The 11,932-nt window shown below is 40.8% G+C and overlaps 2 protein-coding genes across 3 annotated transcripts; both read right to left on the reverse strand.

Annotated features, from left to right (window-relative positions):
* Nucleotides 1–20: 20 nt before the first annotated feature.
* Nucleotides 21–8,189, reverse strand: LOC306830760 (dynamin-1-like protein). Of its 2 annotated transcripts, XM_079354440.1 has the most exons (18): nt 8,015–8,189; nt 7,316–7,442; nt 6,951–7,092; nt 6,689–6,727; nt 6,414–6,460; nt 6,245–6,316; nt 6,065–6,151; nt 5,727–5,889; nt 5,132–5,252; nt 3,867–4,205; nt 3,404–3,524; nt 3,114–3,269; nt 2,926–3,015; nt 2,745–2,843; nt 2,430–2,546; nt 2,232–2,341; nt 1,927–2,086; nt 21–1,782 (listed from the first exon to the last, which is right to left on the reverse strand). In XM_079354440.1, the coding sequence occupies exons 2-18, from the start codon at nt 7,415–7,417 to the stop codon at nt 1,726–1,728; spliced, it is 2,022 nt and encodes a 673-aa protein (XP_079210566.1). In that variant the 5' UTR covers nt 7,418–7,442; nt 8,015–8,189; the 3' UTR covers nt 21–1,725. The 2 variants fall into 2 exon arrangements, with proteins under 2 accessions (XP_079210566.1, XP_079210567.1); XM_079354441.1 differs by lacking the exon at nt 6,689–6,727 and having other exon boundaries at nt 8,015–8,188.
* Nucleotides 8,190–8,723: 534 nt separating this feature from the next.
* Nucleotides 8,724–11,852, reverse strand: ubl4a (ubiquitin like 4A). The gene is made up of 4 exons (XM_079355710.1): nt 11,590–11,852; nt 10,589–10,694; nt 10,259–10,470; nt 8,724–9,325 (listed from the first exon to the last, which is right to left on the reverse strand). Exons 1-4 carry the CDS (start codon nt 11,635–11,637, stop codon nt 9,218–9,220), a joined length of 474 nt encoding a protein of 157 aa, XP_079211836.1. The 5' UTR covers nt 11,638–11,852; the 3' UTR covers nt 8,724–9,217.
* Nucleotides 11,853–11,932: the final 80 nt, after the last annotated feature.

Below are 11,932 nucleotides of genomic sequence, written 5' to 3' on the forward strand. Positions count from 1 at the left end.
CAATAACAGAGTCAGTACAGTTTCCTTTGTTAGGGTTTAATGAGTCCCCTAATCTCTGCAGACTTCAAATCAGTAAACATGTATCAAACATTGGCAGGCAAGAACTCAGAGGCAGTAGACAGTTCACACTGATAATAATATACATTTAAATAATACAAAATATACATCAGAGTCATTCATACGGCCACACATGCACAATGATCACACACATGCTAACGTACACAGAGGCTTTCAGAGACTGGCAAAATGTTGCGTTCACTCTGTGATCACACACAGAAGCAACTTTTCGATGGTCCAGTTAAGGCAGGTCTTCTGATAAAGCCTATGATTGAGGACTATTATTTGTTTTTGCTATGATAAGAGATTCACATTAAACACGACTGAGCTGCAGGGGGGGAATTTGGTGGAACGACAATTTCATTTTGGAACAGATGGAAAAAGATGAATCATTAGCTAACGTCAAGAAACATGACACAATCAAATGACTAATGGCACAGGAGAAATGAAAGTTGAGATGTAAGCTAAAGTTTGGGGGAAATGGCATGCAGGTGATATCAGCATAATAACTCTCTTATACTCAGTCAAAGTGTCCTGGGTACTGGACAGGGATGAGTGATTGAGAATTTGATCCCAGAAGAGGAAACCAGTGAAGAAATGGTTTCGAGGAAAGGAAATGAAGCTACAGAAAATTGCATTTCTATTACCTCCATCTTAAATCCATCAAATATGGCAGTATCCTAATCCCCTTGACTTTATAACCCCTTTTTAATCATTGCATTTTTTTCCTGTTTTCTAAGTACTCAAGTGTATATATACAATTCACAGGAAAGGTGTCAAAATTTACCTGGGAATTATTTTGACACTTTATATAAACTCAGGAGGAAAGTACACAGGGAATGTTTGGTCTCTTTTTACATTAGTACACAGCACACTTAAAGGTCAGTGCAACAGTCTAATGAGCCTGTATGTAAATGTATCTTTGGGAAATAAATATTTTTGATTAGCAGGGAACAAATACCATCTGCATTCATCATTCTGAGAGTTGTGTAAATGACTATGCTCTGTCTACAGTGTTGCATTGCAGTCTGCAGTGATTGAGTAGGAATTTAATTTCTTTTTTTCTTTTTTTTTTAAATCTGGTGAATTCTCTGAAGGTAGGAGATTTAAGTTGGAACACATCTAATCTAACTTCCTTTTAGCACCTGCTGAAGTTGCTCAGAGAAGCCAGGTTGTAGGAGAGTGTGGAAATGATCACAAAAAAACAGAAAGTGAGAGAGAGAGAGAGAGAGAGAGAGAGAGAGAGAGAGCAGCCTTGAGATCAGCACAAATACTCAACATATCCTCTATATTTTACAATCACAGCAACAACCTTATAATCTACAAAAATTCTTGTTTAAAGAATGATTTTGTTCTCGGCTCTGTTGTTCTTATTTCAACTTTACAATGACACATTCGGCCTGAGTTTGTAAATAATTTCTGTCACATCGAACACGTTTATAGTGAAAATGGTCAGCCCCAGTGTATCAGTCAGGGCGACAACTGACATGAATAAAAGACATCTTAATGTTCTATGGTCATTGTTCCATGAGAGCACAGTGGTACTGCTACAAATGGCAAACACACACACACACACTCTTGGACATTTGCCTTCAGTGCTGTAAACTCACATACACTCTCATACTCTCAAAGCTGTCCTATGACAGTGGATTTGTTCGTGTCCTCCGGCTACCACAGATGGGTCTCTCGGATCTCTGAGATGATGTTATTGGCCTTTTTGAGCGCCTGTAATAGGTAAAAAAAAAAAGAAAAGAGAGTAGTTAATATACTGGCCTTGAAGTAGGAGATGAAAGAAGAAGAGAAAGGACTTGCTTTCCCTTGATATTCACAGAAAACTATTCAGAGAACAAAAGCATCAGCCAGTTTTACCTCCAGCATTTGCGCAACCTCTGTGCGCTGCTGTGCCGTGTCCTGTGACTCAATGAGCAGCTCCTGCAGCAGTGCCTGTTTGTAAAGCTGACCCACCAGTTCACTCTGCAGATGCTCTTTCACATAGTTCACCAGGAAGTGCATCACAGTCTTGGGCACACTGTGGACACACACACAGAGCCCCGAGAAAAAGTTAGAAAGTCAGCATCAATAACAACTAATGGGAGTGTACAATAGACAAAGAGTAAGAGATAGAAAAAGGGAGATAAGCCGCCCCAGTTATCCTGGACTTCTCCCAGACAAACCTGTCTTGGATGCTTTTGCGGACAATGAGGAAGTAGCACTTGATGAGGCGTTGAATGACCTCACAGTCCCTCTGCTCCCTCGAACTCAGCTTGCGGGACGCAGGCACTGCCTGGCAGAGAGAGGTAAGGTAAGATGCTGACAGTCTGCAATGTATTCACTACTAAGTGTTTGGTCCCGCTGCTAATCCCACAACTCACTGTGTCAAGGAGGTTAATGGCCTGGCCTTTGCTGGGACTGCCAAAACCTGCAGCGAGGGCTTTGTCTTCTGCTACCTTCTCATTCTTCCAACGCTTCCCTCCATCGAGGCCCTCCGCCTAACAGCAAGAAATCGAGCGTCAGAGGGTCAAAGCAATTTGGGCTGAGCTTGGAGTTCCACCATAAGCTTTAAATGGGGTTTACTGTTTGGATGTGAAACACACTGTTTACTGCTTTAAACAACACAACTTCCTCTGATTACCCTGATAGAATAAATGAAAGATACAAAGTACCTGCTGTAAAGGACAAATAGCTACCTGCTGACTGTTGACAGTTGCTGAGACTTGTGCTGCATCCGTAAAGTCTGGATGTTTGGTGTTGATGTATGCCAGCTCGATAGCTACTAAATTATGAACCTAAGAGGGAAAAACACAGTTACTGAACCTCAGCTGTTAGCTACTTCAATTAGTATAAAGACTCAGTTAATCTGTGGATTACCATATCATTAGTAATCGGTAGGCGCTTCCTCAGTAATCCGGTCACCACTTCCACAATGGAATCATGCAGTTTGGGGAATCGTAGGAGCTCCTAGCAGACAAACACATTTTCTAATACGGCCAGCATTCATTCAGTGCTACTCTTTTTTTCTTTCTTTTAGAAATTCAATCAAACTTCTTTTGTCAAACCTGTGTGCTATAGGAGGAGCAGTGTTGGATGATCCTCTGCAGCTCTTCATGAACAAGCTCTACACAGCGCAGACTGGGCTCCTCCAGTCGCTTAATTTGCCGCTTCACCAGCAACTCGAAGGACACCTCTGGCACGAAAAGTGCTGGACGCGGACCCTGAAAGGCAACACACGGACACGCAAAGACTCACTCGTACATCAAAGCCGTCTGCTTTTTTCCTCCGAATAAACGAACGATCACTCGAATTTGGATCAAACAAAATGCTAGAACAGAGATTAGGAGAATCTCACCGTAGCATTGCGGATGGCAGTGAGGATATCAAGCTCAGTCAGTCCTCCCAGGGGATCGATGGACTGCAGAGTGCGGCCAAAGGTCTCATGGAATATGTAACACATCCGAGCGCCACCGCAGCTGTAGAAGAGACGGGCTCAGCTGTGACACCAGCGTAGAATCTCAATGCTGAGCGTCAGCAGTGTTTGACAAAATTAAATGCGATCAACGAAAAAAGGTCAATATTTGCTTCCTACATATTTAAATACATCAATTAGTTTGGTGATAGAGCTGTCGGGGAGAAGGTGCCACAAAAAGCTGCGGACCCAACTTAAACTTACAAAGATTTCTTCAGGGAGATGCATGGTAAAACTACAGATGATAACCCAAATGATCACAAACCATTAACACCGACATGAGCAAAGGCTGCTCTTCTCGTAGTGTTCAACAGAGATACAGTAACTGTAGAGAGGACGCACTCACAGCTCTGTGGTCTGAATGTATCTGGCTGTTCCCTCGATGGTGTTGCAGTAGTCGCTGGCGAACTTCGTGACTATCTGCAGCAGCATGGCGCTGTGGTCTTCTACTGGCTGGCCGTAGCTGTTGAGCCGTGCCTGGTACTGGGAACTCAGCACAGTCACTCGGGTCTTGAGATCGGGCAGGCAGTCCCGGATGTGGTGCATAAGAAGCCTGCTGAGAGTTTTGGCCAGATAACGGGAGCCAGCGCGGGAGGCAAGAGAGGGGTAGTGGCGCTGCAAGAAGGCCTGTTCATCCCTTATTGAGTCCTCCAGGCTCTTCTGAGTATTGATGTCATGCTGGCTCCTTTAAAAACAACAATTAGGGAGAGAGGAAGTGCAGTCAGATAATCAGGGTAACAAGCAAACTAACAACTTGATACTTTGCTGTTCTGTCAAGCTAAAACATTACAAATCTAAAGGGGGATGGCAGAAGCTCAGAGTGTAGGGACAGGGGTTGGGAACTGGAGGGTTGCCTGAGTCTGGTTGCTGGGTGAGTGCCAGAATGCTTCTGAGTACTGCCAAAGTGCACTGGCAAGGCACTGAACCAGCAACTGCTCGAGGCAGATGATCCAGAACGCAGCAGCATGACTGGTCTTCAGCCTACCTAAAATAGCAAATCACTCCACTGGCTCCAAGTTATTGCTCACATCAAATTCAACGCCCGAGCCAGAATATAACAAAAACAGCTCCTCCTCACCCTGCTCATCTAAACTCCCTCATCCAGGTCCACAGGCGCTTGCTCCTACACGCACAACAGTCACCTAACATGCGAGCTCACCCTTCTCTGTATGCCACCACAGAATGAGTTAACCAAACTCCCTGAATATGCAAAGACCTTTAACGTCTTGAAAAGTAAAGACCCAGTTCCCTCATAAACAACTACGAGCTAAATGAAAGTGATGCTACTGATTACATTGACGACAAAGATGATGATATCGAGGGCTGTGTTAAGGTTGATTATAATGTTCCTGATGATGATCGTAATCATGAAGCTGTTGATGATTAAACGTATTTATTTACCCTGTATACCTCTGTGTACTGCACGTCCCTCTGAGATGAACCTCGCTGCAGACAAAAGCATCTGCTAAATTAAACTTTAGAAGTGTAGAATTGCCAATCTCTGTGCAGCCCCCTCACGCTCACATCTCTCCATAAATGCATGACGACAAGTCCTGTGCGAGCTTTCAGCTATGCAACGTGTGTCTGATGAAGAATTGTTTTAAAGCAGACCTGTTCACTACCCCAATGATCCCAAGTCTGACTGGAATGACTCGACCCAGAAGGACTTCCAGTGCATCCGTCCCTGCATCCATCAGGTCCAGCTTACTGACGACCAGCAGTGTTCGGCGCCCTTAGACACACAACAACACAGAAACCGTCACCACAGATGTTTACAGACAGTTATCAGTCATCCCAATTTATTTCTTATGTTTTTGTATTGAAACAAATTGAAGTGTACAGTACAACACCCAAGGCACAAAGTATTGAGAACATCTGGGCAAAGAAGCAGATGTTTTAAACTGCACCCACTCCAAATGACATCTTAACATCATATTGTAAAAGTATTAGACACATTGTACAGGCCGATTCTCAATGTGATAATGAAAGCTAAACATACCAGTACCTCTTAATGACAGTATGCAGTTCACAACAAAGACTGGAAGGTAAAATAGCCTGAAATGACTTGAGCACAATGCATTTTTTATGCACATTTAATCATTCATTATACATTTCTACTTGAAGCTTGTTACTTAATGACCAATAATGAAGCGGAAAGAAAATCAAATGTAATGTCTGAGGAGGAGCATTAAATAAAGTGTCCTACCATCTGGATCAACCTCACGGGCCAACTTCAGGGCATCAGAGGTAGCCAGGTCAGAGTTAGCAGGGGAGACAGCAAGTATGAGCGAGTTTGGATTGGAGATGAAGGATACAATCATCTCTTGTACTTGAGTCTCAATGTCCTCTGGCTGATCCCCGACAGGAACCTGAGGTAAAAAGAGCCAGTGTCACTGTAAGCCTTACACAACGGGGTGCTGCACTGAATATGATGATTAAGCATATCAAATACAATCAGCAAAAACCATGAACGAGTGCTACTATGTCTGTACATATACACAAAATTAACGAAAGTAAACATCCTCACAAAGTGGGAGATTTTACCTTGGTAATTCCAGGTAAATCCACAAGGGTGAGATTCAGCACGTTGGGGGAGTATATCTTCAAATAGATTGGCTCAGGACTTATTCCCTTAAGAGTAAGAGACAAGTAGGAGAGTCAGGTACGTCGTTTCAAAAGCTTCATTTAAGGTGTCACTAAGCTCACATCAGGACTCTCGTTCACCTTGTTGTCACCTGAACTGCGCTCCGTCTCTGCTTCGATTTCCCGACGAATTTCCTGAAAATCTGAGAAGATCTGTGGAAAGATGAGAGAATGATGCATTTAAAATAACAGCAGAGGACAGAGGACAAAGAAAGAATTGGGATTATTTGAATTGTGTGAATAAATGTACCTGGTTCTTGCAGTGCAGGAATGTACCCCATTCTTCAGCTTTGACACCTGAACAAACAAATAAAAGGAAATGTTAGTCGGTTCACACTATATTCCTCCAGTGAATTTTTTTTTTTTTTTTTGGGGGGGGGGAAGTAGGGAAACTGAAACGATTGCAAATGGATTGATATCATGCTTGACAGATGATCAGAACGAACACAAATGTTTCAGGGGGTCCACAAAACAAATGACAAGGTTACACGAAGAGCAGTCCGTGCAGACCAAAAATACAGTGACCTGGGTAGCTGTTTTGGACATTTAGTTTTACCCCATTTCCTGAGAAAGTGATGAAGAAGAAGAGGAAGAAAGACTGAATGTTAGCAACCACAGAAAGAGGCTCTTGAAAGGAATAGTCTGCAGTTTAAACAATAATTGAAAGAGGCAGGGAAACCTGCTGTCAGATTTTAGCATGTTGATATCCATCTTAGCATTAAATAAGAAAAACCTCTCCTTTTTTTTTTTACAATAATAAATAATAGATGAGTGAATGTGAAAGTACCATTCTCAATCTTAAGTCTCTCCTGTAGAGGGGAAACATTGATGAGTTGCAACACGAGGGGTCGCCTTGTGACTATTCCTGATCCCCGGGGCAAAAAATCCCGTCCAACCAGGCTTTCCAACACAGAGCTCTTTCCACTGCTCTGTTAAGGCACATGATAAAAGCAGTAAATAAACCAGCGAGTGCAGATCAGATGATATGATATCATATGATATAAGGTTTTGATTCAATATTTGATCAAAACCTTTAACTTGAAGATTCTTACAAATTAAAGGAAACCTCTGCAGTGTCAGCACAGGTTACAGATAATGGTTTACTTAATAACTACATTTCCAATTGTGATAATTGTCATTATTCAAGCTGACCTGGGATCCAACCACGACTATCTGTGGCAGCTGTATGATCTCTGCACCCACTGTGAGGAAGACCTCCTGCAGCCTGTTGATGGTGGGAATGAGGGTCTCCATTCTTCCGATGGACTGGGAAGACTCACTAAAACGGAAAAAAAAAAACATAGAAGAAGTGAGAGAAAAGTTTAACTATTGAAGACAGCTGAAGACAGATTAATGCAAGCTCTTAAACATGAATCCCAGAAACCAAAGAGAATAGATGTTGCATGAATTATTCTATAAACAACGAAAACTGAACTAAACACATGATTACATGCAACTACAACTTGTAAAATAAAATCCACGACATACAATCCCCTTGGAGGAGAGACGGCCAAGCAGTGGTCCTGATGAGAGGGGTGTTAAGGCCATAGCATGTGTCAGGCCATCACTACACATACTAATCCCACCAGATTATTGTAGATTATTTACTGAAATTAGGATTTAAAATCTTAATCTAACTCCGTTATCAATCACGGCACTGACCTGACATATTTTATGTGTTAACATTACATTAGAAATAATGATCATATCATATAGCAGCAGCCCAGGCCTCGCTGTCAGCAGCTATCTGAACTAGCTGAAGCTACAACACACAGAAAGTGAAAGAGGAGGGCTCATGCTAACGCTAGCACTGGGCAGCAGAAATGACTCATGTCGTCTCTCCTTACCTACCTTCATAAAACACCTCTCCTTATCCAATGCGTCCGTGCTTCATAGTTCGTAAAAAACAACGCGTTCGTTAAAACCTTTCCATTTGTATCTATTTTTTGTTGTGCAAAATAAATTGAGGAAATAACCGTCGGTTCACAACATAGGCGGAGCTGAAACGAGTCTTTACTGATCTGATTGGCCAGTTAGGTAACTCATGAACGTTGCCGACATCTGATTGGTCGGCACTCAAAGTACTCATCGTATGGTCCCTATCCAGGGGTGTCCAAAGTGCGGCCCGGGGGCCATTTGTGGCCCTTGACTTCAATCGAAGAATTACAAGATTTTGGCCCGAGGCCTCATCAGATGGCATATTTCTTTCTTTTTCTTGTTAGCGAGGGAGACCTATAAAAGCCTGACTATTCTTTCCAAAAAATTAGAACACAACAGTTTCCCACTGCAATTAGTTATTGTGTATTTACATTATTTTTTGAAGAGATCAAAATACAAAAAGTTCCTTCCAATATTTAAAAAAACCCTGTGGCCCGTGAGCAATTCTAACGCGACAATTTTGGAAAAAAAGTTTGGACACCACTGCTTTACACCCAATTTGTTTTTTTCATATTTGACCTCTTCGTTATAAAAAAAATGTTCTTGAGCATATTCAAATATAATTATTATATATAATTATTCACGTTAAATATCAGCACACAACACAAATAAAGAGCAACAATTGTCTTTTTTTCTGTGTTTTAATGTTTGTATAAACATGATATTTACAAATCATACAATGAAAATCAGTTTAAGAATAAAACGTATCACCTTCTCACAAATGATTAATAGAAAACACCAAGTCTTGGTACTAACAAATACTTTTCAGTAGACGTTAGGATCAACTGGGGGTTGTAGCAGCCAGAAATTCTGCAAAAACCAACAGCACAAATGGACTCTGATGTTGATGAGGTCTTGAGTCAGTGACTGCTACATCAATGACAGGGACTTATACTAGTGACAAGATCTCCTTATCCAAGAACATTCGTCACGGATAAGAAAGCCCTATTATTAAGCTCATCAACAGTCAGAGCTATCTGTTCACTCAGCAGCTGATCAGGCACATATCTGGGGCCCTCTGTAAGAAAACTCAGTGATTTTTTTTCTGTGCCTCACACTCTAAACATTGTATGCCCTTCAGAGCACTGCTCAAAACACAATCACAATAAATAATTCTTAGTCCATGTAGGAGGTGTCCATTCCTTCGCCGTCAGGGTGAAGCAACCTTCCCGCCAAACGCTCAATGTCATCAAGACTAAGTTGTCGAAGTGAACGCTCGTAGTCCTTGAAGAGAAACAAATATATACTGAGAAAAGGCAAGATAAAAACTATATATCATTGAATTTGTTTTAACCACCCTATTCTGCAGGGTTAGTTCTTGAGCTTAAACAGACAGACAGACAGACAGACAGACAGACAGACAGACAGACAGACAGACAGACAGACAGTTTATTGATCACGAGGGAAGTTCAAGAATACAATGTCACGGTATAAGAATATTGACCACGACCCACAACGTGTCAAATGTAAGCTTTCTCCTGATTAAAAGAAGTGAATTGTCCAGATGCCTGCTGAACTAGAAGGTCTGAGAGGTTTAGAACTAAGTTCAAATTTTAGACACTATAAAATGACCACATTTTGAATCCCTATGTCAAACATAACTACATGTTTAGATAACTACGTTTCATGAAAACATTGTGAGGATTTCTCTAGTCCCAATACCTCTGAATTATAAAGACCTATCAAGCGATATAATTTTTTTTTTTTTTTTTTAAATTAAAAACAAATTAATTTCGCACACATTTTAGTGGCGGCAGTTTTATAGTTACAAAAAGGGAATATGCAGCACCTTGAACTGCTAATATCAATAAAACATTTGAGAAATATTTCCCAGAATTTTAGTGTAGCTTCTTTTTTCCTCCTTTTTTAAATTTTTTTTAACCATTTTGTACATTTACAACAGAAAGAGAAGTTAAAGATCAGACGCTAGTTTATAAAATATATATATGTGCAAGAAATGATCATGTTATTATCATCTGACCAACATCGTCAATATGATTGATCCAAGTATTAAAATGATCAAATCTACATTATTTAATGATTGATACCATCGCCAAGTCTTTTGAGTCTCCATCCTTAAGTGCTAGCAAGAAAACATTTTAAATGACAATTAGAAAACTAGAAATACCCATGTCTTAAATGGATTATCAATAATACCTTAATAAGCTGTTCATGGACTTTTGCTGCATCGGCTGGACTAAAATGTCGAGCAAGGATAGTAGACACAGTCTGCCACACTCTTCCCTGAGAGCTGCTGCTGCTGCTGCTGGCAGCCATCCCTGACGCTCCAGTCCTCTCTCCCACAGGACGGATCACCAGATTCAATTTAGCCTCTGGCCCAATGGAATAATCACTCAATCTGTGTTCATCTGAGGAGGAAAGTAGAGTATGCATGCACTCATCAAAAATGTAAAAGTTTAATCAATGTACTGAATAGATGTGTGTGGAAAAGCAATTACAGTTCTGCACAAAGGTTATGAAATCTACCTGCAAGTGCTTTCCCTTTAAAGAGCAAGCGCTGCTGGTTCGGTGGGATGTTAAGACGCTCAGACACAAGCTCCTTTACTTTGGAGACTTTCTCATCTTCAGCCACCTGAAAGATGATCAAAGTGATGTTGCAGATGTACTGACTATGATGATAGTGTTCATACAGTTTATACAGACTTACATGTTGGAGTTACCGGCTCTTTTTAGATGCACATTTCTTTTACATTTTCATCTAATTTAATCTTGCACTGTGCGATTTTGCTTCTACTATCCTGCTTTGCTGCTGTAACACTGTAAATTTCTCAGTTTGCGAGATGAATAAAGTATTATCTTATCTTAAAACAAGACAGTTTATTTTGAACATGAGGCTAGCATGCTCCCTCTGTTTAGCTGAAGAGTACCAATGAAAGACGTCAAAGAGAGCAATTTTAATCAGTGTGTGCAGTTCTTCCTTGGCATCAGTTTTACATTAAAAACTAAGATCCACACGGGTCAGATGTATCCTAATAAACAGTAGTCTGATCAGATGTATATTTATAAACACTTTAGTCTGATCATATTTATATTCATAAACACATGTTAGTCTGATCATATTTATATTTATAAACACGTTAGTCTGATCAGATGTATATTTATAAACACATGTTAGTCTGATCAGATGTATATTTATAAACACATGTTAGTTAGGTCAGATGCATCTTTATAAACACATGTTAGTTAGGTCAGATGCATCTTTATAAACACGTTAGTCTGACGCTGGCAGGCTAGCTAACTTGGAGTTGATTCATGACAGAGCGAAATGTGATGTTCTAAAACGAGTTTGGTCACAAGCATTACATTAATTTTTGCTTGACATGAAGTCAGCTCATCATGCGAAAGGCTCGTTTCTTGCTATGGGAGACATCTTTCTATGTAAAAAGACAGTTATGTTGTTATTTTAACTAGCGTTAGCTGGCTACTAGTTAGCATGCAGCTAACTTGCTGTGAGGTCCGTGTCTTACCTGAACACTGCATTCTTTTCCTTGCAGTGGTTTGACGGTAAGGATCATTTTTATATGTTAGGATGAACAAATCCCAAACACTAAAATAAAGGTTTAAACGTTAAGAAAAACACAATCTATCAAAACACCGCTACGTTGCTAGTTCGACTTAGCCACAGGGCTTCTTCTTCTCTTGTCAACAGCCCATCTTCTTCTTCTTCGATGGTTGTGGGTTGCTAGATTGCATCGACACTGTTGCCCCCCACTGACAGGAATAATGTCTTCCCCATGTGCAAGATATTCACCCAGTAACTTCTGTAATTTAAGGCTGCGTCTAACCTGCATGCCAAGCAGAAAAAGGCCA

The sequence above is a fragment of the Symphodus melops genome (assembly GCF_947650265.1).
Source record: "Symphodus melops genome assembly, chromosome: 1".
Lineage (NCBI taxonomy): Eukaryota > Metazoa > Chordata > Actinopteri > Labriformes > Labridae > Symphodus > Symphodus melops.

What these genes read in the sequence shown, in the direction of transcription:
- ubl4a (XM_079355710.1), bottom strand. Translation starts at nt 11,637, where the DNA reads ATGATCCTTACCGTCAAACCACTGCAAGGAAAAGAATGCAGTGTTCAG. An exon ending in TAAAGGGAAAGCACTTGCAG is followed by an intron (nt 10,471 to 10,588) that starts GTAGATTTCATA and finishes TTTCCTCCTCAG; the next exon opens with ATGAACACAGATTGAGTGAT. An exon ending in TCCATGAACAGCTTATTAAG is followed by an intron (nt 9,326 to 10,258) that starts GTATTATTGATA and finishes TTTCTCTTCAAG; the next exon opens with GACTACGAGCGTTCACTTCG.
- LOC306830760 (XM_079354440.1), bottom strand. Translation starts at nt 7,417, where the DNA reads ATGGAGACCCTCATTCCCACCATCAACAGGCTGCAGGAGGTCTTCCTC. An exon ending in GAGACTTAAGATTGAGAATG is followed by an intron (nt 6,728 to 6,950) that starts GTACTTTCACAT and finishes TCACTTTCTCAG; the next exon opens with GAAATGGGGTAAAACTAAAT. An exon ending in CTGCCATCCGCAATGCTACG is followed by an intron (nt 3,270 to 3,403) that starts GTGAGATTCTCC and finishes GTTGCCTTTCAG; the next exon opens with GGTCCGCGTCCAGCACTTTT.